At 36.5% G+C, this 26723-nt stretch overlaps 2 protein-coding genes across 3 annotated transcripts in view; one reads left to right on the top strand and one right to left on the bottom strand.

The window, feature by feature from the left end:
* klc3 (kinesin light chain 3) overlaps nt 1-21293 on the top strand; it is a 27559-nt gene extending 6266 nt beyond the window's left edge. The window contains exons 5-15 of one of the 2 annotated variants that reach the window (XM_058633813.1): nt 8462-8537; nt 9057-9202; nt 9372-9454; nt 9719-9806; nt 9937-10038; nt 10976-11149; nt 11300-11399; nt 11983-12163; nt 13037-13103; nt 13491-13563; nt 21197-21293. In XM_058633813.1, coding sequence (XP_058489796.1) covers nt 8462-8537; nt 9057-9202; nt 9372-9454; nt 9719-9806; nt 9937-10038; nt 10976-11149; nt 11300-11399; nt 11983-12163; nt 13037-13103; nt 13491-13563; nt 21197-21246 — 1140 coding nt within the window. In that variant the 3' untranslated portion in view covers nt 21247-21293. Of the gene's footprint in view, nt 1-8461; nt 8538-9056; nt 9203-9371; nt 9455-9718; nt 9807-9936; nt 10039-10975; nt 11150-11299; nt 11400-11982; nt 12164-13036; nt 13104-13490; nt 16894-21196 lie in introns of those variants that run through there. The other variant, XM_058633814.1, reaches the window with a different exon arrangement.
* Nucleotides 16345-26723, bottom strand: ercc2 (excision repair cross-complementation group 2). The gene is made up of 23 exons (XM_058633812.1): nt 26541-26723; nt 25995-26094; nt 25480-25557; nt 25261-25323; nt 25026-25139; nt 24748-24864; nt 24375-24491; nt 23721-23844; nt 23481-23577; nt 23030-23163; nt 22751-22919; nt 22377-22495; nt 22056-22125; nt 21722-21791; nt 21205-21306; nt 20929-20992; nt 20691-20812; nt 20466-20558; nt 20014-20086; nt 19812-19882; nt 18319-18462; nt 17956-18099; nt 16345-17604 (listed from the first exon to the last, which is right to left on the bottom strand). Exons 1-23 carry the CDS (start codon nt 26543-26545, stop codon nt 17512-17514), a joined length of 2283 nt encoding a protein of 760 aa, XP_058489795.1. The 5' UTR covers nt 26546-26723; the 3' UTR covers nt 16345-17511.

Below are 26723 nucleotides of genomic sequence, written 5' to 3'. Positions count from 1 at the left end.
TAACCTATGACTTGTTTGTCACATTTTGGACGACATACTAAAGTATGACTTTTTTGTCACATTTTGGACGACATACTAACCTATGACTTTTTTGTCTCATTTTGGACGACATACTAAAGTATGTCTTTTTTGTCTCATTTTGGACGACATACTAACCTATGACTTTTTTGTCACATTTTGGACGACATACTAACCTATGACTTTTTTGTCACATTTTGGACGACATACTAAAGTATGACTTTTTTGTCACATTTTGGACCACATACTAACCTATGACTTGTTTGTCACATTTTGGACGACATACTAAAGTATGACTTTTTTGTCACATTTTGGACCACATACTAACCTATGACTTGTTTGTCACATTTTGGACGACATACTGAACTATGACTTTTTTGTCAAATTTTGGACGACATGCTAACCTATGACTTTTTTGTCTCATTTTGGACGACGTACTAAAATATGACTTTTTTGTCTCATTTTGGATGACATACTAAAGTATGACTTTTTTGTCAAATTTTGGACGACATACTAAAGTATGACTTTTTTGTCTCATTTTGGATGACATACTGAACTATGACTTTTTTGTCCATTTTGGACAACATACTAAAGTATGACTTTTTTGTCCATTTTGGACGACATGCTAAAGTATGACTTTTTTGTCAAATTTTAGACGACATACTAACCTATGACTTTTTTGTCACATTTTGGACGACATACTAAAGTATGACTTTTTTGTCAAATTTTGGACGACATACTAACCTATGACTTTTTTGTCACATTTTGGACGACATACTAAAGTATGACTTTTTTGTCTCTTTTTGGACGACATACTAACCTATGACTTGTTTGTCACATTTTGGACGACATACTAAAGTATGACTTTTTTGTCACATTTTGGACGACATACTAAAGTATGACTTTTTTGTCACATTTTGGACAACATACTAAAGTATGACTTCTTTGTCTAATTTTTGACAACATACTTACCTGAATTTGTCAAATTTTGGACAACATACTAAAGTATGACATTTTTGTCAAATTTTGGACGGCATGCTAAAGTATGACTTTTTTGTCAAATTTTTGACGACATACTAACCTATGACTTTTTTGTCACATTTTGGACGACATATTAACCTATGACTTTTTTGTCACATTTTGGACGACGTACTAAAGTATGACTTTTTTTGTCTCATTTTGGACGATATACTAACCTATGATTTTTTGTCTCATTTTGGACGATATACTAACCTATGACTTTTTTGTCTCATTTTGGACGACATACTAAAGTACGACTTTTTTGTCTCATTTCGGACGACATACTCACCTATGACGTATTTGTCTAATTTCGGACAACATACTAAACAAGGTGATCAGAGATGGCAGACTTCACTCCATTCACACTACAAGCCTCTGTCTGCCTTTGTGTAACAGACTCTGTGGCGCAATGGCAGTGTGTTTGACACCAAATCTGAGGGTTGTGTGTTCAAATCCTGTCAGTTTCAGAAATTCTCGGGCAACATACATGTGCCTGGTGTGTGTTCATCACAACTTGTAACATACCTCTGTTGCTCATTTTGGCAAGTACGGAAGCACATATACACAAAGCTGACAAAAAATACTTACCTATGACCTTTTTGTCTCATTTTGGACGACATACTAAAGTACAACCTTTTTGTCTCATTTTGGACGACATACTAACCTATGACTTTTTTGTCACATTTTAGACGACATACTAACCTATGACTTTTTTGTCACATTTTAGACGTCATACTTACCTATGACTTTTTTGTCACATTTTAGACGACATACTAACCTATGACTTTTTTGTCTCATTTTGGACGACATACTAACCCATGACTTTTTTGTCACATTTTAGACGACATACTAACCTATGACTTTTTTGTCTCATTTTGGACGACATACTAAAGTACAACTTTTTGTCTCATTTTGGACGACATACTAACCTATGACTTTTTTGTCACATTTTAGACGACATACTAACCTATGACTTTTTTGTCACATTTTAGACGACATACTAACCTATGACTTTTTTGTCACATTTTGGACGACATAGTAAAGTATGACTTTTTTGTCAAATTTTGGACCACGTACTAACCTATGACTTTTTTGTCACATTTTAGACGACAAACTAACCTATGACTTTTTTGTCACATTTTGGACCACATACTAAAGTATGACTTTTTTGTCACATTTTGGACGACGTACTAAAGTATGACTTTTTTGTCTCATTTTGGACGATATACTAACCTATGATTTTTTTGTCTCATTTTGGACGATATACTAACCTATGACTTTTTTGTCTCATTTTGGACGACATACTAAAGTACAACTTTTTTGTCTCATTTCGGACAACATACTAAAGTATGACTTTTTTGTCTAATTTCGGACAACATACTAAACAAGGTGATCAGAGATGGCAGACTTCACTCCATTCACACTACAAGCCTCTGTCTGCCTTTGTGTAACAGTCTCTGTGGCGCAATGGCAGTGTGTTTGACACCAAATCTGAGGGTTGTGTGTTCAAATCCTGTCAGTTTCAGAAATTCTCGGGCAACATACATGTGCCTGGTGTGTGTTCATCACAACTTGTAACATACCTCTGTTGCTCATTTTGGCAAGTACGGAAGCACATATACACAAAGCTGACAAAAAATACTTACCTATGACTTTTTTGTCTCATTTTGGACGACATACTAAAGTACAACTTTTTGTCTCATTTTGGACGACATACTAACCTATGACTTTTTTGTCACATTTTAGACGACATACTAACCTATGACTTTTTTGTCACATTTTGGACGACATACTAAAGTATGACTTTTTTGTCACATTTTGGACCACATACTAACCTATGACTTGTTTGTCACATTTTGGACGACATACTAAAGTATGACTTCTTTGTCTAATTTTTGACAACATACTTACCTGAATTTGTCAAATTTTGGACAACATACTAAAGTATGACATTTTTGTCAAATTTTGGACGGCATGCTAAAGTATGACTTTTTTGTCAAATTTTTGACGACATACTAACCTATGACTTTTTTGTCACATTTTGGACGACATATTAACCTATGACTTTTTTGTCACATTTTGGACGACGTACTAAAGTATGACTTTTTTTGTCTCATTTTGGACGATATACTAACCTATGATTTTTTTGTCTCATTTTGGACGATATACTAACCTATGACTTTTTTGTCTCATTTTGGACGACATACTAAAGTACGACTTTTTTGTCTCATTTCGGACGACATACTCACCTATGACGTATTTGTCTAATTTCGGACAACATACTAAACAAGGTGATCAGAGATGGCAGACTTCACTCCATTCACACTACAAGCCTCTGTCTGCCTTTGTGTAACAGGCTCTGTGGCGCAATGGCAGTGTGTTTGACACCAAATCTGAGGGTTGTGTGTTCAAATCCTGTCAGTTTCAGAAATTCTCGGGCAACATACATGTGCCTGGTGTGTGTTCATCACAACTTGTAACATACCTCTGTTGCTCATTTTGGCAAGTACGGAAGCACATATACACAAAGCTGACAAAAAATACTTACCTATGACTTTTTTGTCTCATTTTGGACGACATACTAAAGTATGACTTTTTTGTCTCATTTTGGACGACATACTAAAGTACAACTTTTTTGTCTCATTTTGGACGACATACTAACCTATGACTTTTTTGTCACATTTTAGACGACATACTAACCTATGACTTTTTTGTCACATTTTGGACGACATACTAAAGTATGACTTTTTTGTCACATTTTGGACCACATACTAACCTATGACTTGTTTGTCACATTTTGGACGACATACTAAAGTATGACTTTTTTGTCACATTTTGGACGACATACTAACCTATGACTTGTTTGTCACATTTTGGACGACATACTAAAGTATGACTTTTTTGTCACATTTTGGACGACATACTTAAGTATGACTTTTTTGTCAAATTTTGGACAACATACTTACCTGACTTTTGTCAAATTTTGGACAATATACTAACCTATGACTTTTTTGTCTCATTTTGGACGACATACTAAATTACAACTTTTTTGTCTCATTTTGGACGACATACTAACCTATGACTTTTTTGTCACATTTTAGACGACATACTAACCTATGACTTTTTTGTCTCATTTTGGACGACATACTAACCTATGACTTTTTTGTCACATTTTAGACGACATACTAACCTATGACTTTTTTGTCACATTTTGGACGACATACTAAGATATTAAGACTTTTTTGTCACATTTTAGACGACATACTAAAGTATGACTTTTTTGTCACATTTTGGACGACATACTAAAGTATGACTTTTTTGTCTAATTTTGGACGACGTACTAAAGTATGACTTTTTTGTCTCATTTTGGACGACATACTAACCTATGACTTTTTTGTCACATTTTGGACGACATACTAACCTATGACTTTTTTGTCACATTTTAGACGACATACTAACCTATGACTTTTTTGTCTCATTTTGGACGACATACTAAAGTACAACTTTTTTGTCTCTTTTTGGACGACATACTAACCTATGACTTTTTTGTCACATTATAGACGACATACTAACCTATGACTTTTTTGTCACATTTTGGACGACATACTAAAGTATGACTTTTTTGTCAAATTTTGGACGACATACTAACCTATGACTTTTTTGTCACATTTTGGACGACATACTAAAGTATGACTTTTTTGTCACATTTTGGACCACATACTAACCGATGACTTGTTTGTCACATTTTGGACGACATACTAAAGTATGACTTTTTTGTCACATTTTGGACGACATACTAAAGTATGACTTTTTTGTCACATTTTGGATGACATACTGAACTATGACTTTTTTGTCAAATTTTGGACGACATACTAACCTATGACTTTTTTGTCTCATTCTGGACGATATACTAACCTATAATTTTTTTGTCTCATTTTGGACCACATACTAACCTATAATTTTTTTGTCTCATTTTGGACCACATACTAACCTATGACTTGTTTGTCTCATTTTGGACGACATACTAACCTATGACTTTTTTGTCACATTTTAGACGACATACTAACCTATGACTTTTTTGTCTCATTTTGGACGACATACTAAAGTACAACTTTTTTGTCTCTTTTTGGACGACATACTAACCTTTGACTTTTTTGTCAAATTTTGGACGACATACTAACCTATGACTTTTTTGTCTCATTCTGGACGATATACTAACCTATAATTTTTTTGTCTCATTTTGGACCACATACTAACCTATGACTTGTTTGTCTCATTTTGGACGACATACTAACCTATGACTTGTTTGTCACATTTTGGACGACATTCTAAAGTATGACTTTTTTGTCACATTTTGGACAACATACTTACCTGACTTTTGTCAAATTTTGCACGACATACTAACCTATGACTTTTTTGTCACATATTAGACGACATACTAACCTATGACTTTTTTGTCAAATTTTGGACGACATACTAAAGTATGACTTTTTTGTCTAATTTTGGACAACATACTTACCTGACTTTTTTGTCAAATTTTGGACGACGTACTAAAGTATGACTTTTTTGTCACATTTTAGATGACATACTAACCTATGACTTTTTTGTCAAATTTTAGACGACATACTAAAGTATGACTTTTTGTCTCATTTTGGACGACATGCTAACCTATGACTTTTTTTGTCAAATTTTGGACGACATACTAAAGTATGACTTTTTTGTCAAATTTTGGATGACGTACTAAAGTATGACGTTTTTGTCAAATTTTGGAACACAAACTAAAGTATAACTTCTTTGTCTCCTCATTTTGGACGACATACTAACCTATGACTTTTTTGTTACATTTTGGACGACGTACTAAAGTATGACTTTTTTGTCTCATTTTGGACGACACACTAAAGTATGACTTTTTTGTCAAATTTTGGACGACATACTAACCTATGACTTTTTTGTCAAATTTTGGACAGCATACTAACCTATGACTTTTTTGTCAAATTTTGGACAACATACTAACCTATGACTTTTTTGTCAAATTTTGGACAACATACTAAAGTATGACTTTTTTGTCAAATTTTGGACGACACACTAAAGTATGACTTTTTTGTTAAATTTTGGACAACATACTAACCTATGACTTTTTTGTCACATTTTAGACGACATACTAACCTTTGACTTTTTTGTCAAATTTTGGACGACATACTAACCTTTGACTTTTTTGTCAAATTTTGGACGACATACTAACCTATGACTTTTTTGTCACATATTAGACGACATACTAACCTATGACTTTTTTGTCAAATTTTGGACAACATACTAACCTATGACTTTTTTGTCAAATTTTGGACAACATAGTAAAGTATGACTTTTTTGTCTAATTTTGGACGACTTACTAAAGTATGACTTATTTGTCAAATTTTGGACGAAATACTGAAGTATCAATTCTTTGTCTCATTTTGGATGACATAAAACTGTATGACTTTTTTGTCACATTTTTGATGACATACTACAGTATGACTTTTTTGTCACATTTTGGACGACGTACTAAAGTATGACTTTTTTGTCAAATTTTGGACGACATACTAACCTATGACTTTTTTGTCACATTTTAGACGACATACTAACCTATGACTTTTTTGTCAAATTTTGGACCACATACTAAAGTATGACTTTTTTGTCACATTTTAGACGACATACTAACCTTTGACTTTTTTGTCAAATTTTGGACGACATACTAACCTATGACTTTTTTGTCAAATTTTGGACGACATACTAAAGTATGACTTTTTTGTCAAATTTTGGACGACATGCTAACCTATGACTTTTTTGTCAAATTTTGGACGACATACTAAAGTATGACTTTTTTGTCAAATTTTGGACGACGTACTAAAGTATGACGTTTTTGTCAAATTTTGGAAGACAAACTAAAGTATAACTTCTTTGTCTCCTCATTTTGGATGACAAACTAACCTATGACTTTTTTGTTAAATTTTGGATGACGTACTAAAGTATTACTTCTTTGTCTCATTTTGGACGATGTACTAAAGTATGACTTTTTTGTCACATTTTGGAAGACATACTTAAGTATGAATTCTTTGTCTCATTTTGGATGACATACTAAAGTATGACCTTTTTGTCAAATTTTGGACGACATACCAAAGTATGACTTTTTTGTCAAATTTAGGATATTTTAGACGTTTTAGACTCACATTTTAGACGACATACTAACCTATGACTTTTTTCGTCACATTTTGGACGACGTACTAACCTATGACTTTTTTGTCACATTTTAGACGACATACTAACCTATGACTTTTTTCTCAAATTTTGGACGACATACTAACCTATGACTTTTTTGTCACATTTTGGACCACATACTAACCTATGACTTTTTTGTCACATTTTAGACGACATATTAACCTTTGACTTTTTTGTCAAATTTTGGACGACATACTAACCTATGACTTTTTTGTCACATATTAGACGACATACTAACCTATGACTTTTTTGTCAAATTTTGGACAACATACTATAACCTATGACTTTTTTGTCAAATTTTGGACAACATAGTAAAGTATGACTTTTTTGTCTAATTTTGGACAACATGCTAAAGTATGACTTTTTTGTCAAATTTTGGACGACTTACTAACCTATGACTTTTTTGTCACATTTTGGACCACGTACTAAAGTATGACTTTTTTGTCTCATTTTGGACGACATACTAAAGTATGACTTTTTTGTCACATTTTTGACGACATACTAAAGTATGACTTTTTTGTCTAATTTTGGAAGACAAACTCAAGATGACTTTTTGTCTCATTTTGGACGACATACTAAAGTATGACTTTTTGTCTCATTTTGGATGACTTACTAAAGTATGACTTTTTTCTTAAATTTTGGACGACATACTAACCTATGACTTTTTTGTCAAATTTTGGACGATGTACTAAAGTATGACATTTTTGTCAAATTTTGGAACACAAACTACAGTATAACAGCTTTGTCTCCTCATTTTGGATGACATACTAACCTATGACTTTTTTGTCACATTTTGGACGACATCCTAAAGTATGACTTCTTTGTCACATTTTGGACGACATACTAACCTATGACTTTTTTGTCAAATTTTGGACAACATGCTAACCTTAGACTTCTTTGTGACATTTTTGACGACATACTAAAATATCCCACTCCCACTCCATGGAGTTTACAATCTGAAATGTAATTTGAAATTATCAAATCCCAAAGAAAGGGTTTATGCCACACTCCTGCCCTTCTGAGATTGTTTATTTTTTTACACTTAATTTATTTACATATGATGGTGTCTCATATGGTAATGCTCCTGCACATTTAAAATCTTACACATAATGAGATGATATATTTGCAGTTCTTGAGTGTATGTGTGTGTGTGTGTCTGTCCCTTCAGGATGATAAAGACACATCCTCCAACAAGGGGTCTCTGGATGATCTCTTTCCTACCGCAGAGGAAGAACAGTCACAGAGTAAGTTTCTTCTGGGGTGACTGTCATAATGTGTTTAAAATCATTCACAGTTTAGATTATATATGCTCATCTATCTAAACAAAGTCAGGTCAAATAGTTTTAATGTCCTTTATCCACAGATAAACTCGCTGTATATGTATTTACTCTGCTTTTGATATTTTGAGGAACATCTCTTAACACACAGCAAGTAGGTTTCAAGCAGGGATGTCACATTTTGAGCATCTGCAATACATGCAGTGATAATGATTTTGTAGGTAAGAACATCAGCAAAATCTTTATACTCTCATTCAGCAAGTTTGTTCTTCAAAGGCATCAAGCATCTTTAAAATTAAGTGTTAATGTTGTATAAATAAGACTCTTATTTTGAAAACAGTACATGCATGAGTGGACAGCCACATAAGACATTTTAAAGCTGCGATGTAATAATAAAACCTTGTCAAAGATTTTCAGTTTACTTAAGAAAATACTAAAAAAATTTCATGTGACCTTAACATTCTTAATTTGTTTATTGCTGTACAGTGTCCCAGCCTCACCACAGTAGTGCAGCAGCTGCAGCTCAGCAGGGTGGCTACGAGATCCCTGCCCGCCTTCGAACGCTCCACAACCTTGTTATCCAGTACGCATCACAGGGACGATATGAAGTTGCTGTGCCTCTTTGCAAACAGGTATGGGTTTGGTTTAGGTCCTATTACATGTTTCTGAACATCTGAAACCTGTACCAGCTCTGGATACTGCCATAAGAGAGGTTTTTGTTTCACGTTTTCACGTGACTGTAGCCTTATCCAGAGATTATAATTTACTATTTATCTTCTCTTTATAATGATGTCTCAACAGGCCTTGGAAGATCTGGAGAAGTCTTCAGGGCATACACACCCTGATGTAGCCACAATGCTGAATATACTGGCGTTGGTGTACAGGTGAGGTTGGTGTTTGATGATGGAAGATAATTTACACCTGTTAACTTCTGAGGTTTATCTGTTATACTGTGTCTTCCTCTAATTTGTATGGTCTTATAAACCTGGATTACACAAACAGTAGGAGAAAACTTTAGACAAGACTTCATTATAGAATTAGAAATAATACAATTCTGTATGTAAACAATAGCAAGTCAAATCACTAATAATGAAACAAACCATGCTGTGATTTAAATTTTTGTGCGACACATTTTGTTTTTTCTTTAGAGACCAGAATAAATACAAAGAAGCAGCCAACCTGTTAAACGATGCATTGGAAATCCGGGAGAAAACCCTTGGGATGGACCATCCAGCTGTGAGTTCACTTCTCTTTATGAAGCAGCTGCAGCCACAGACACTTTTTGATGAGGCAATGAAATAACTTCTGACACAAAATGACTCTGGGATGTGATGTATATTTTGTACTTGTGTATATACACACACAGGTGGCAGCAACGCTTAACAACCTGGCAGTGCTTTATGGGAAAAGAGGAAAATACAAGGAAGCAGAGCCGCTGTGTAAAAGAGCTCTGGAGATTAGAGAGAAGGTAAAAAGACACACACATTTATTTGACTGCAGTTGGGAGACCCCCAGTCCCAAATCCATCTCTCTTCTTTGCTTTATATGCAAATATTCATAGACATAATTTCTGTCTGGGCCACATGGTTGGTGTAGTGGTTAGCACTCTTGCCTTTGCAGCAAGAAGACCCGGGTTCGAGCCCTGGTTGGAACAAGGGCCTTTCTGCATGGAGTTTGCAGGTTCTCCCTGTGTGTGTGTGTGTGGGGGGGGTTTTCTCCGGGTTCTCTGGCTTCCTCCCAGTCCAAAAACATGCAATATGGGGATTAGGTAAATTGGACACTCTAAATTGACCATAGGTGTGAGAATGAATGGTTGTTTGTCTCTATGTGTGCGGCCCTGCGATGGACTGTCAAACTGTCCAGGGTGTCAATTCAACTTTGTTAGGAAAAAACAACATTTGTTGCATAAACAAACTCGTAATCAAGTTGCTACCATGCTTGCAACCTTTAGAGTGGTCAGAGCCACTGGAGTGGCAGCCAAACAGCCAATTACTGAGCAGTCAAGTTTGGTTGCGGCATCCTCTTCCTCGTGTCTCACTCACAACAACAGCATCGAGTGAGCAGAGGCGAGAATGAGCACTGAAAGCGAGGAGATAATTAGTTAAAAGAAAAAAGGACACACTACCTCGCCAGTATGGCTGTTTTTTGGTTACTTAAAGTCTGACCACAGTCACGCCAATGTCACCTACAAATTACGCCAGGCGAGCATACGCACCAAGAGCTTATTACTTATTTTCAACAAACTTATTCTACCAACTTCGTCGCACACACCCCCTGGATTACACACACTGTGCGGCATGGCCATCAACATCATCTGCTGCTACTTGTGGAGATACGCAGACCGCCCTATTGAGGTACTCTGCAACAGTGTTTTTACATCCTCAGTGTTATTTGTTGACCCTCAGGTCCTGGGTACAGACCACCCAGATGTGGCCAAGCAGCTCAACAACCTGGCTCTGCTGTGTCAAAACCAGGGGAAGTACCAGGAGGTGGAGCAGTACTATGAACGCGCTCTGCACATCTATCAGAGCAAGCTGGGACCAGACGATGCAAATGTAGCCAAGACAAAGAACAACCTGGTGAGATGTGAGATACTATGATGTCTGGTTTATTTTTTATATAACATGTAAGTGGTGTTTGCCATGTCATGCTAATGAAATGACATCAAATGTCACTGTACATCATTTGTCACTTTCTCTCGAATGAAACATGTTCTCTCTCTTTGCCAGGCATCATGCTACCTGAAGCAGGGGAAATACAGACAAGCTGAGGCTCTTTACAAAGAGATACTGACCAGAGCACATGAAAAGGAGTTTGGATCTGTAGAAGGTACAAAACAGTTAACTTGGATATTTTAAGTAGACAATATTGCTATATATACTTTTTTATAATTTTGTTTTATACAAGTGATACTTATTGTTTTATGAGACACGGGACATGAAAACGATATGTCTCACAACTGAACTTAATGTTTTGTTTAACATAGTCTCACTCTTCCTGTTGGTCCTCTTGGCAAAGCGCTGTCCCTCCCATATCACTGGAAGTACTGTAGTTTTTCATAGTAGAACTGGGGGTTTTGCAAGGTCTACAGATATTTCAGCCAATGAGATGAAACATTTTTCAGCAGCAAAACATAAGTAGTGGAGCTTTAAGTCATAATAGTAATAAATGAGACCAGCATTGGATCAGTGATACATTTCCTGGTTCAACTTTAACTTTTTACCGCATCATTAGTTTTACATTAACTGATCTTGCACCGTATGATCCACCAACAGACATCAAACCATGTAAGAAAGTTTTTTAGGCAGTTAATGGTAACTTATTCTTTCAGTTTTAATTTAACAGATTTTTTTTGTCATAAAAGACAAGAACACACACTGTGCTTGTTGAAGCTTACAGTATGTTCATCCAGGTGACGGTCGTCCGAGTTGGTCTGAAGGTGATGATGGATGTTCCAGACAGGACGGACTCGGTAGCCTGAAACGCAGCGGTTCCTTTACCAAACTGAGAGAGTCGATACGCCGAAGTAGTGAGAAACTGGTCCGCAAGCTGAGAGGAGTCGAAATGGAGGAAACGACCCCAAGGAATGCTGGGTAAAATTTGATTATGAAGATGATCAAATTCCCACTGTTAGTGTAACTGGAGCTGAAACCACATCATATCAGGGAAAAGAAAGCTGTTCTTTCTAGAGGTTTAAAGGTCAAAAAAACACTCAGACTGAATTTATTGTAGAGATGACTATTAATCGATACAGAATGACACAGAAAGAAAATATGACAAAGGTCAGAGACAGAAATTTGTAGACACTGGGGGAAACGGTGCAACGGCGCGATGGAACATCATGGACACATGTACACATGGAGTCTGAGTTGACTGTCTAGAGCTAGACTATATCTCTGACTGCTACCGGATGCTGAAACATGTTTTCTTTGTCAAAATGTCATAAAAAAAAAAAAAAAAGGAAATGAAATGTATGATGATAATGGGGACGGGACTAGTTATGCTTTGCTTCTCCCGCTTTCCCTTTCGGTTATGTATATTGTGTGAACTGCAATGTTATGTGATGAGATCTAAATGTCATGACCGAAATAAATAAATAAATAAATAAATCAGGACGACACAAGAGCTAAACACTGAGAAACACAGAGGCTTAATAAGCCCTTTGTGCAATAATTTGACAATGGTTTGAAAGCAAGACATTTAAAGAATTATAAAAGTTACACACAGTGTTGCCTGTATTTGCCTCAACAAATCGCACTACAGCCTGACTCATAGGCTTTGTATTTTGTTTTAAATATATATTTTTTTCTCTCTTAGTGTTTTTATTTATTTATGTATTGTACGGTGTCCTCGAGTGCCCAGAGAGGCGCCTCCAAATAAAATGTATTATTATTATTTTTATATAATAACATTATGCTCCTTTCTAAAGATTAATGGTTCACTATGATTCCATGTCTTGTTTTTAGAATGAAGAGGGCAAACTCACTGAATGTGCTGAATGTTGGAGCCAGAGACAATCAAGATGGCACTCAGGTGAGCAGACTGGTTTTTTTAGTCCTTTGAACCAGTGACCTGTGTATACTTAAATTGATTTTTTTTGGTGTTTAACTATTGCACAATGAAGATTTAGAATTTTAAAAACCTAGTAATAAACATTTTGTTAAAGGATGTTCAGTATTATGTACTATGTATATCACAGTTTTAGCATATCAAATTTAGATATTAGAAACAGCAGTTTAATGAAATAAACTAAATACGTCTTTTACTTTCATTGTAATTACCAGTTACAATATTTTAGGACCAAAAAGTACATGCCCTCATTCAGTTATAAGACTACATTTTCATTTTATAGAGTTATGCATCTGGTCAAAGAAGAATGTTGCACTTCAACACTAATCACATGCCTTTTTTTTTTCTCAGTCGAGCCGTTTGACAGAAAATCGTGGCCTGAGCTCCAGCACACAGAGCCTGACGAGACGAGGTTCACTCGGTGGTACAAGCTAACACACACACACTTCTGTTTCTGTGAGGACACTGATTTACGAAACGCATTCCTGAGCTTAAAACAAATTCACCACCACAAACAGCTGAGTGCAAGTTTTCAGAAATTCCAATTGGGCCACATAACTCTTAGGTTTAGGAATAACTGAACTAGAGAAAGCCAATCAGTTTCCCGCAGTGTCAACGCACTCAAAAAAGATAATAATGGGACCATAACCTCAATCTCCAGAAAATGTTGTCAAAATCTTAGCATTAAGGAAAAAAGCACTTAAATGTAAACACAAATCAGGCCTTATTATTTACAGGTTACCTAAAGTTAACAGTAATGCATTATAAAATGTATGTCCCTCGTGCTATTATACCACTTGGGTACATTAATTAACAACACTAAAATTATATAATTTATAATAAAGATTTGGCATATCGACAGCACAGATTATCTTTTTAAGAACATGTTGTAAATTAATTTTTGTTGGCACACAGATTTTTTTTTTACATGATATTCAAAAATATGTACGAAAATGTAAAGGTTACATTTGGTATCAAGGTAAAAATGTTTGTTTTTTTGCCCTTAAAATGTGTAGGTCAATTAATTTAATATTTCCATATAGTTTGCACCAAAGTCCATTTATGTCATTCCATTTTATGAAAATATTTTTGTTATAAAAAAGTTAAAAAGAAAAGAAAAAACAACACCACCAGCTCTACAAAAAAATGGCTATTTTGTCAATAATACCTGAAAATATTTAGTGACGTCCAAAAAACTATGATCTATATGATCTTTTTTTCTAAATTTACATATTAAATAATTAAAGATATATTGATGTCTAAAATTATTGCTGTGTGCCTGAGAAAATGCTTTGGATTGATGTGAAAAAACTCACTTAAAGTAATCATCAGTATGTTTAATATTACTCGACAACACAAGCTTAGACAGACCACACAGATGCTACCTGCTCAGAGCCAAAAGCAGGAATGGGAACACGGTTAGTGGTTAACCTGTGAAGGATGTCAAAACAATTAGCAGCTAAAGGGTCAAGTGGAGTTAGGAGATTACGGAGATGGAAATCCCAGGTGTAGATAAACTTTTTTGGAGTTTGTCTTTCCCTTGAAAGAAGCTTTAACATTAACCAAATAAAGATCAACTGAGGCATACCCAAGTATAATTTTAACCATTATCACTGTTTCTTTTGGACACAGGCACCAAAAAGACATTTCAATATAATTCATTTTATGTTAATATTGTCAACTTGATAGCAAACAGTTTGTTTGTGTACATATTTAATGTTAATATTTGCTCAGTTTTTGGTGTCAATCATCGCCTGAGGAAACATGATTGTATTCACTAATGGCACTTTTGTACTATATAGTTCCAGCATGACTCAGGTCAGCACGGCACGATCCTACTTGTTTGGTATTGTTTTCCATTACTATAGTTCCTCCTCAACGGGGGCGGACTCATTGTAGCACAGCTGCATGAAACTGACGTGACATTGTTTTATACGCAACACAAACACAGTTGTTTTCGACATAATGAATCATTAGAATCAGTTAATTAAAAAGATTAATTCAGCACTTCCAGCATGACCGGGGGGCAGACTGCGTCCGATACAGTCACTGAGCTGAAATAGGTTGTGAATCATTTCCAGATCGCCGCTTTTAAGCTGTGCTGTCGCTAAATACACCAGACTCCTCTGGTAAATATTGAGATTTTAGTCACATCTTCAGGTCTTTTTAACTGCATCTACAGTTCGGCATTGTTTGGTTCGATTCATTACTGGTAGCAGGTACTATCGCAAATGGAAAGGTGAGTAAAGTCGAGTCGTGCTGGAACTGTGTAGTGGAAAGCGCTACAACTTGTCTTTAAGACTATCACATCACCAGGCTGAAGCAATTTGTGTCGCTTCAGTATGTGGTCCTAGATCAGATATCTATCCAATAGGTGTCCATGTGATTAGATATAAGTGAGAAGATTCATATCAGTAACCATGCAGGTTTTTAGTGTAGCTTATAGCTTTTTTGTTGAAAATTGCTGCTGTGGCTGAAATAAAAGCCATGAGAGCGTTAGAAAATGACAGCTACACAATGAGCTGAAAGAGCTGAAGCTCTTAAGACTGTGATGGCTGCAGATTATGGTGATAATTCTAAGTAGCAGTGATCATAGCCACTTTGAATACGTCTTGAATTTTTCATCTATCCTAAAGCATGCTTATTCACTCAAATGCCTGAAATCCACAATGCATCAAGTCACTATTATAAATTGTAGAATAGCTTTTAATATCGTCGATTTCAGTTGTACTTTTATTTTTGTGATAGAATTAATTACTTCTTGAAGTAGTTATTTAAGAATTGCAAGATTGTGTATCATTACATCACTTGTGATGTCATGCTCTTACTTCAACTCACTAATTTAACACTCGAGGAATGATAAAGTATGATAACAATGCAAATAAATGCTGCTCAGATATCTTGGCTCCCTGAAAACGACATCACCTCTGCTGTTCTTCACTACCATTTGTTTTTGCCCATTCAAATATACCCTTAACTCTATTTTTCCCATCGTGGCAAACTACTGATCATACATTTGTGGTCGTAGAAGAGATGTTTTATAAGGAACGACACCACACAGTTACTATAAAAATTATATTTTACACACATGCTCTATAAAGCACTTATGATTGTTTTATGCAAACTGGGAAAAATATGTAGAAGATGGACCATATTTGTTTTTATACCTGCAAACTTGAACTGAAATAAAGTTACAACAAGTATGTTTCAGAGTTGAAATGTTGACAAGTGAATGTCATTTATTTTTGTTCTACTAATATTTGCCCTAGGCTTGATTTTGTTGGATGGAATTCACAACAAGATTCAAACAAAAGTCAGGTGTTAATACATGTACAGTATATTGCAGCCTCCAGGTGAAAAAACACACAAAAATATCCATGTTCACTATAAAATGTACAGTTGCAGTAGTAAACAGCAGTCATGTCTGTATGACAGACATTAAATTAATATTACACACAGGTGGCATAATATTTCTGTTGTTAATGCAATGTTTTGACACTGATGAATTATTGATTTTAATTATTTTCAACACTTATGCAGGTTTGTTTGGTTTTAAACACAGGAAGTAAGTAACAGTTTGTGCAGCATAACTGAAAGAATTCAATGTGTAATACTGAATATCATACAGAGCATACAAAATGTTGAGCCCATACAAAACCCTTCCTTCCTCTACTTGTCGTGTGGTGTCCTTTACTAACAACAGCTGCTCACTATGTGCATCGGGGAGAAAGAAATAAAGATGGGTTTAAGAATACTGAATGGTGCAATAAGTGTCAGTTTATAACTAATATCTAAGTCAGACATTACTCAAATTTCTGTTGCAACATTTAGCACAAACTAAGGGTTTTACAATGAGCTGAAAGTTGTATGTGGTCCTGAAGTACAGGCTGACCAGTGGACTGAAGATGTACCTAATGAAGAACAGTATTGGTTTTGAAATTCTATCACATTCTGGTAGGTGATTGGTATTAGATTTGATGGACTTTTCTCTGATATAAAAATGGACAAACACATCAAGTAGAGCACCTGGCTGAAGGTGGGTTGCTCATATTTACCAGACTCTGTGTATGATATATTGAATTGCTGAGGGGCTCTTTATGAGCCTCATGACCCTGATGGTATTTAATCTTGGACATATTGACAGTTTCTCACATAGAATACATTGATTTTACCAGATTTGAGACATCTTTAAATGTCTCTATACAAACTGGAAGAGACTAAAATATAAAAGGCAAATAACAACTTAGAAGAAATGTAATGTTACATTTTTTATCTGAATGGTCTGGATGAGGTAAACCCTGGTAAACTAAGAGCTATTTAATCCACTGGATTATGGCCATTGTCTTGGTGATGATGCAGCAGTGTATCACCTTCATGTCTGATGAGCGATTTGAGCGATTTTCTGCAGCATCTCCTCCGACTCCAGCTGCTCGAGAGTCAACAGAGACAGGCCCAACTGGTCCTCCTGAAGACAGACAAGATAGAGAGAGAGAGAAACCTCAGGGTAACGTCCCCAGTTCACACATAAAATACAAATACAAGGAAGCAGGAAGCTGCTGTATGCTACATCCAGGTTTTTTATATGCCTGCAAGGAAACTAACTGGCTACAAATCAATCTTTTACAAGTTGATATAAAATTATAATCTTAAAGTTTTGCACTGCTTGGATGAAATCCGTCTAGCTCCGTGTTCAACTTTTCCCCCTGTGAGCAAAGTCTGTGACTGAAATTATACTGCCACAACTAGTGAACACCCCAGAGGCAGAGTTAAAAAAAGAATGATATGAAGCACAGTTTTTTTGTGGTGTGAATCGTACCTGTCTGAAAGGCTGAGCCATCTGCCGCAAGAAGTGCTTGGAGAGCTGGACAGCCTCGTCTACTGTGAGGTTCAGACTGCCATCGTTAATGTGCTCCTGAATCCAGCGAGGAAGCTTCCCTCGTTTGTCTGCTCGGGCGTAACGCTGTAGAGGACAAAGTTACACTAGATTCAATAATCTTTACTCAAGGCAATGAACCAACTGCTCCGAGATACTACTAAGCTAAAATCATAAGACTGTGGCTAAAGAAAAAATGACCTAACAGATGCTAAGAATTTGTACAATGTGCTTAAAGGCATAGAGCACAAAAAACGATTAGATGAGAGGATGGAAATTTAGACTAAATAAAAAAATATTACACACCTTATCAGCAAAAATCATGAGTCCATAGTCGGTCTTGCCTCTGAGGGCTCTGCCCACACACTGTGCTGCGTGACGCATGGCGTCAAATGTGAGGAAGTCATTTTCCCTGATCTGAAACTGATCCCGAAGGTACTCCAGACGAGCCTGAAACATCAACATTCATATTAAAATATTTGTGTTTCAATAAAGACAATTTCAGTAGTGTTTGGTGTCAATTAAAAGACACAAATGTTGATGTAAAGATTCTCCATGATATCAAACAACACCGCAAAACATTACATACTATATTTTGTTACTTAAATCTACAACACATAATAGGTTTCTACAGACACTTCTAGAACACCTAAGGTTTGTTGACATCTTCAAGTATATCAATATCAGAGGGAATAGTTATTTTTACATAAGTGATATTTGTGCAAACCTGTGAGAAACAAAGATGTTTTCTTCAGTCTGTAGAACATAACGTGTATAGGTCAGGACAATATTTAATCTCAAATGGTAGTTTGACACACATTTTGGCTTTAAGAAATATTGTGCCTCTTGCAATTAGAAAATCGTAGTAGGCCGTATTGCGATTATGATAACATTTCGATTCATTCTAGAGCCCTACACGAAAGGAATGAAAGAAAGAAATCTGGAGTCTGGGACTCTAGCAATACTGTAATTAACAAACCCAGTTATTTCATTCAGGCTAATCAGAATTGATTTGCAGTGTTCCCATCACTCACCAACCTGCACAACTATGCAGTTCATTATGAACAAAACAGGTGATTCAGACACATGGAGTCATAGTCAACAACGTGTCCTCACAGCACAGACGGAGGAAAACAAGAGCAGTGCAGCGGTTGCAGGACAGTCTCCTATTGCAAGCTTTTACAGACCCCTACTTTTTTACCCCAGACAATATTGATGACTAATCATGAAGAGATTTCAACAAATACCACGAAAGGTGTTACAGAAACAATTATGGTCTCAAGCTTTTCATACTATCCCTGATTAATGAATCTGGGCCTTTTGATCAAATGCCAAAACCAGAAATGTAGCTAAAACAGCAGAAAGTTAACAACATAATATGTAGTTCATTATGTAAAGTAGAGCTGAAACAATTAATCGATAAATCAATTATTAATCGATAACTAAATTAATTGACAACTATTTTAATAATCTATTAATCAGCTTAAAACAAGATTTCCGATTGTTTAAGCTTCTTAGATGTGAGTATTTTCTTCAGTTCTTTGCTCTGGATAACAAAGAAATCATTAGTTAGTTAGTTAATGATTTTAGTTTGTGGACAAAACAAGACATTTGAGAACATCATCATTTCCATGTTTGACGAACACAGATCAACATTATTTAAGGTTTTCTGATATTTTATGGACCGTACGATTAATTGATTAATCGAGAAAATAATCGACAGATTAATCCATTATGAAAATAATCGTTAGTTGCAGCTCTAATGTAAAGAAAAGTTTAGCTGCAGTGACAGTTCTGACCTTAAGGATGCGGCTCTGTGTGTAGACGTAAGGCACTCCAAACATGATGACTGCTCGGCCAAAATGATGCACTGAACAGAAAACACAACAGTCAGGGTCAATATGTTGAAAAACTGAACTCAACATACAAACACACACTCAACATAAGGTTAAGTGTTGTGCTGCATTGCTTGCATTGTTTCCTTTCTTTCTGGTTATTTACCAAAATCGATTCCTTCAGACACTTTTCCTCTGGCCACAGACAGAAGAATGGCTCCTCTGCCATTTTCACACGCCTAAAGATCAAAGTAAGACAGAAAACTCAAGGTCAAAAGTCTGGGACCATCAGCAAAAACAAAAGATAAAAAATATTACCACGAATATGCAATTATTCCCACATTGGTAATGCTAAATTGAACAATGAAAGGCATTATGTCCCCAAAGCTATGATTATTTCTTCGTGTTCTGGGCTGGGACTACACACAAACAATGTCACAGCTTTTATATTTTAGCAGGAAATACATAATTAAATCAACAGGCCATTATAGGAAACGGATGAGGCTGCAAGTCCATTAATGCATTAAAAATCTTACATACAGCCCCTTTCAGTAGAGATATTCCCGACTTATCGAATAACAATAATAAGATACAATAAGATAAGATGTCTTTCCTCACCTCTTGGAATTTTTCCAGGGCCATGCTCGTCTCTGCAGCATCCGGAGTCTCAATGAAGATCAACTTATTTCTCTGGATATTTTCCAGAATACCCTACAAATAAATATGAAAAAGGTTTTTTCCCCCTCCTCATTTACCCAGAGATGTCTCATCATCATCTTTACTTTACTTTACTTTATGAAGACTGAATGAGATCCATGTATAAAAATGCACAGACACACTGACCTGTTCATACCAAGACGCCACTATGTTCTCCATGTACACATAGCTGGTGAAAAATGCCACAATACCATCAGGGACAATGGCAGACATCTCAAGTAGTAGGTTGCCATAGTTACGAACCACAGCTGAAAAACAACGTTGTTGTATTTAAAGTTTTGTTTTCAGAAAAGTTTTAGTGTCAAATGTAATGACATGTATATGTTCTAATACAGTGAATAATGCTGGAGATGTTTCTACGAACCAATGTCGTCTCTGGTCTCAAACCTTGAGCTCAGGGCTACCTGGTCATTTCCTCTTCCAACAATCTGCAGGACAGAAGATAATAAAAGTGGCAAAGTTCCAAAAATACAGTATTACAGGTTCAATGTCGATATTATATATTACAAATTTGGTGATGGTCAAGAATGTTTGTTTTTGTGACATTTTCTTTAGTTCTGTCCCTTAACCATTTTCAAAATGTCTCTTAAAATCCACCAGAGGCACCACAATGACTGTGTTTCTGACTGTAGATACACACCAGAGGACAGAGACAGGTCCGCGCCAGTGTCATGGTGAATGATGCGATGGTAACAGGGCGAAAGTCCAGGATTCTGGGATAGATGTCCAGTGGAGACAGAGTCTGAAGAAGACAAACGAAAAACAAAATGATCATTCACTCTTTGGTGCACATCACAATCATTTTGTCTGAAGCCAACAGTGTTAATACAAATTGTCAACAAGCTAATTACTGTGATGCATACTTTTTTTTTGTGAATTAACAAAAAGTGAGCAGGGAAAACACAAAACACACACAATATGATATGTGCAGTTTCTAGTAAGAGCTGTTTGGTATAACCATTTAAAGGAGGACTGAGGAACGATAATGGAGGGATTAGTTAAAGTCCTCAATAGAACCACAAGAGAAATAAGAGAAAACTTCTCTTTAAATTAACTGATTATCACTTACCATTTATTGCATGGATTATAATCTGACATGCCATTGCACACAGCCAAAAAAAACCTAGAGTAAAGAGACAGTGCAGTATCTAACTTACCCCTGAGGTGATGATGACTGACTGAAATCTCTGAAAAACAGGTTTGATGGCTATAGATGGGTCCATGCAACTGGGAACAGAGGAGAAAGAAAGTCACTTGTTTTCATAGTTTATGGATATAAACACCTCAATAATCATTGTGTAAAAATATTTAGGTGTCATAGTTTATAGTTTTCAGTGATATGCATCTATTAAATAAAATAAGACCGAGAATGTGAAATACTGCAGAGTGTAATGTAAAAAGCTGTCTCAATAATCGGTCCTCTATATAAATAATATATATATATATTTATTTATTTTTTCTTTTAAAGGTTATGAGGCAACTCTCCCTCACCTGAAGTGTAGCACAGGGTTTGCGATCGTCGGAGTTCTGTCTTCAAAGGGCTCAATGATTATGGTAAAACCTTCAGAGACCAAGAAAGAAACTTGTAATAAAGTTTGAAACATCCAGCAAAAAATCTTTTTAAGCAGACCAATGAATGTTATGCCTTTTTATGTTTTTTATTTATGTAAAAACTATAATGAATCAACAGCAGGAGCTATGATTACAGTACATGCGGAACATAAACATCAGAGATCTCAAAAGCTAAACTTTACTTCTACCACACATCTTGCTGCACCAGCCAGATATTTTATCAGCATTTTGTTTTAGTACCTTGGCTGTAGGTGCTGACCAGGGTAGCAAAGTTGGAAATGAGAGTAACAGCTGAGAAGTCTGCTATGTCGACAATCTCCAGAGTTCGCAGTAGTGACTGCAACCGCTCTGCACAAAACCTGGAGAGACACAGATGTTGATAGAAAAAGAGAGGGCATTTAAAATGTGAATGACATGATATAATGATAAGGATGTGTGAGATGTGACAGTGTACGATGGAGGTTGCTGAAAGAAACTACTGAGAAAAAAAACACTGAGAAAGTGAGAGCACATGATCATAGAGCTGAGCAAAGCTAATGTTTGTATGGAGAATTCAAGCATAAAAAGGAAGAGCTCTATAATTTCATTATTAATGTGATGCAACCAAGACTGACCTGAGAGGCTTGCGGTCGATGCAGACTTTGTCAAAAATGTCTTTGAGGAACTGTGGGGCGCTCTCCTGTACAACATGTTGGATCCTCAGGCGGGACTTCAGGTACTCTAGGAAACGCCTCAAGAAACCAACAAAGTGCTCGGCTGTGCGAATAGTACCAGGGATTGCCTCTGAGAGAAAAAAGCACAAGGACACAATGTATCAACTTTTTGGTTGTAAAAATAAAAGTACTTAGCATTAAGTATTGAGCTTTAATGTCCAGTCCTGCTGATGGCTGCACCTTGAAGAATTTCATCTGGCAACACTGGATTGGCGAGGTAGACGTCTGTTTCTCTGGCAACATTGGCTTCCTTCAACCCCTCCACCAGTCGCCTGTACTCCTCCTTCAGTTTAGCAGCATCTGTCTCTTTAATCCTGTCAGAAAGCAACAGGGAGCGAGCAAAGACAAGAAGAGAAAACAATGCATTATTTTTAGCTTAGGCTTTGTAATGTCATGTGCCAATGCCATGAATCACAGAACTGTCGAATAGAATTGTGAAATAAATAAATTCTCTCTTTCTTCACACACTTCCAGTAATAACACAAAATTAATTTAGCATTTACAGTAGCCAATGGTGCTCTGGGACAAACTTGTCTACTATCACTCCTTGCACATAAGCAACACAAGACTTGGGTGAGGGTGAGTGTCAGTGTTTCAGTCTTTGCTGTGCTGACTGCGGCACAGCTCTTACTTCTGTATGGTGTTCTGCAGTGTGTCCACGTTGGTCTGGCACCGGTCCAGTGTTCGTCTGGTGATGTTCACACTCATGGAGTCGATACAAACGTTGTCTGAATAGAGAAAATAAACACAATCATTCACACAATTATCACAATTAAGAAAATCATGTTTTTTTTATCTGATATAAAGGATGTGATAATGAATTCATTTTATTTCATAAAACCATACAGTTACGCTCAGTTCAGTCCCTCACCAATATTATGAGCTTCATCAAACACCACTACAGATTTTTTGGACAGCTCTTTGGATACCAGGTCCGCTATTTTGGGGTCCAGAAGATAATGGTAGCTGTACACCACAATGTTGGCATGAAGAATCTAGGAAGGAAAAACAAAACGGCTCTGAATAAATTGCAACACTGAAAGCAATCTGCAATATTTTAGTTTAGCCAAATACAAATCCATTCAAAAATAGATTTAACAATATACTATATAATATAATTCTTACTATATAATACACTGCCTGGCCAAAAAAAAAGTCACCACCTGGATTTATCTGAGCAAATAGGTAAGGGGTTGCTGCAGTTGGTCAGGTCTAGGTTCAGCAACATTATGTGCCCAAAGAATGGGGTCAGCTGACTACCTGAATATATTGAATGACCAGATTATTCCATCAATGCATTTTTTTCTTCCCTGATGACATGGGCATATTCCAAGATGACAACGCCAGGATTCATCAGGCTCAAATTGTGAAAGAGTGGTTCAGGGAGCATGAGACATCATTTTCACACATGGATTGGCCACCAGAGTCCAAGCAGGCAGTGTATATATACTATATATATAAAACACAAAAAGATTCACACAAGGATCAGTGTGTAAGTAGAAAACTGTAGTGCAACGTTACGTACCGAGTAGCGAGCCAGATAGTAAGGGCACCAGCCTTTCCTCCTGCCAAAGTCCTTCAGGTCGTCAAGGTTGTAGATGCCAGCGGGCAGTGGCACCTGTCGTCCGACTGCATCAAACTCCTATACAAACAAACAAGAGCAGCAGCAGACCAATTAATTTTGAGTTTCTGTGGCGAACGTCAGTGGTGTCTTATGTATATTAAATTCTTAGATCCCTAACATCTTAATCCAACGATATAACCTCAACACCTTTATGGGGCAATCTAATGTCCACCCACATAACAACTTGAAAATAAGATACGCCTTGTCTACTTTACTCACCCCTTGGGAAAAAAATCATCTGCTTTAAATGAGAAGAAATCAAGTGATCTTTTACCTCATAGAAACGACAGGCAGGCAGGTTGGGGTCGCTGTGACGTTGTGCACGAATGTACGATGCTGTCAGACTGTGGCATTTCCCATCAACCTCCTTCCCAAAGCGCAGAGCACTCACCTGGATATAAGCAGAGGATCCTTGTTCACAGTTATGAGGGACAAAAAACACTTTCAAACATAAAGCAAAAACAAAAAGAGCCACAAAAAGGCATCTAAAAGACAACATAAAAGGCTACTTTCTAGGTCCTTGAGAATGTGTGTAAGCACAGATGTTTGTACCTCAGGGTGGATACAGAGGTTTCTCCTGGAGGAAAGGGCCAGAGCCAAGAAGTTGTTGCTTTCCCCAGTTTCCTTAGAATAAAACTCCATCAGCCTCCTCAGCTCCTCCACAACCTAATCAGAGGGATGATTTCAATGTATGATACAAGTTGTGAGGAATTCCTGCAGCATCTTTTCACCAATGTTGAACTCAATATTTTGGTCACGTCTTTGACAGTTTACGTTTGACACTCACCTTCTCGATCTCAGGAACTGTTCTGGAGCAGTAAATTAACTTGGTCACTTCTAAAGGAAAGGCCTGAGAGAAAAAGAGAGAGCGGGAAAACTTTATTTATAAAACTGTTTGTGTGGCACTGATTGGTAGGAGGCCACAGAAGACGACAGCTGAGAAAAACTGAAACACCACCCGATCTGAAAACCCATGAGGTTAGAGAGATGGAGAAGCTTCACTCACCCGCTGGTAGGCAATGATGAGAGACAGCAGAGAGATGGTCTTCCCTGTACCTGATGGCATCTCCAACACTCCATGTCCCTGCAGATAAACAGCAGGTGGTGAGACAGTTAACATTGTGTAGCTATTATACCAAAGATGCAAACAGAAAAAAAAAAATAGGTCAATTTTAACTCCACCCTTGATTTGTCACTTTGAGTAAAAACAAGGGACAAAAAACTGATGAATTGTCTTAATACTATTGTCCTAAATGGCAGAAACACAATTGTGTACTAAAGACTGGCTTTCAACAAGCATGCATATGGTCATGTTAGCATTGTTTAACTTTGCACAGGACAATGACATTTTCCTGTCCAGCAATTGACCAAAACAACATGTTGTTGCAATAAACAACCCTTTACCAGTTAATAATGTACTCGGATTTTGTGATGAATAAAGTGATGAGTGCTGAGAGTATGTGTGTGATATCAAATTAAATATGACCTATATCTTTATCCTGGGCATGAAACACCACCCACCTTAGCATCCAGTGTCCTTTTTAGCTCCAGCATGTAGGAGTACTGCTCAGGATAGATGTAGTCATATGGAAAATACACCAACAGACCGTCAATGTTGAGCCTGAAATAAAAGCATACTTGTAAGCTGCAGATTTACTTAGAGTACAGTCTGTCACAGAAAACCACCGCAAGCTCCAGCTTTTTCGATCAGCTTCTTGACCCTGCTGTTTTTGACACTTTCAAAATGAAACATTTAGCTCGATAGATAGATAGATAGATAGATAGATAGATAGATAGATAGATAGATAGATAGACTGTATCTCCACATATGAATGATGCTAGCGCTAACGTGAACGCTAGCTCTGTTGCAGGCGATTAAACAAAAACACAGACGATCACTTTACGACTCTCGATCTCACTTCACGACATGAATAAAGTGGTTCGGTTAGTTTCAGCTTTAATGTTCAGTTAACAAACACCGACTGTTGTTAAACTAACTACTACCACCATAGCATTGCGGTTCATTCAGCAGGAAAATAGCAAGAAATGTTGAGTAGAAACACTCACTTCATTTCGGTAACAGCGTGTAGCAGCAGGTCCTCTTCTTACTTTACAATGAAATTGTCAACAACTTGTGATTAAGTTAAAACGACACACAAACAGCAGCAGAGAAGAGATGTGTATATCCTCTTCTACTTTTACTTCGTTTTCCTTTTCAATTCTTGTTCTCTCCCTCCTCGTTCTTCTTCT

Source organism: Solea solea, chromosome 7 (assembly GCF_958295425.1).
Source record: "Solea solea chromosome 7, fSolSol10.1, whole genome shotgun sequence".
In the NCBI taxonomy this organism is placed as follows: domain Eukaryota; kingdom Metazoa; phylum Chordata; class Actinopteri; order Pleuronectiformes; family Soleidae; genus Solea; species Solea solea.
The sequence above is the reverse complement of the archived record's forward strand: the minus strand, read 5'-3'. Positions and strand labels throughout refer to the sequence as shown.

Bases quoted from the DNA above. Each gene is read 5' to 3' on its own strand.
- ercc2 (XM_058633812.1), bottom strand. The intron at 25,558-25,994 runs GTGGGTGGTGTT...GTTTATCTGCAG, and splicing joins AAAGGACACTGGATGCTAAG to GGACATGGAGTGTTGGAGAT. The intron at 21,792-22,055 runs GTGAGGGAGAGT...CTCTGTTCCCAG, and splicing joins AACCCTGTGCTACACTTCAG to TTGCATGGACCCATCTATAG.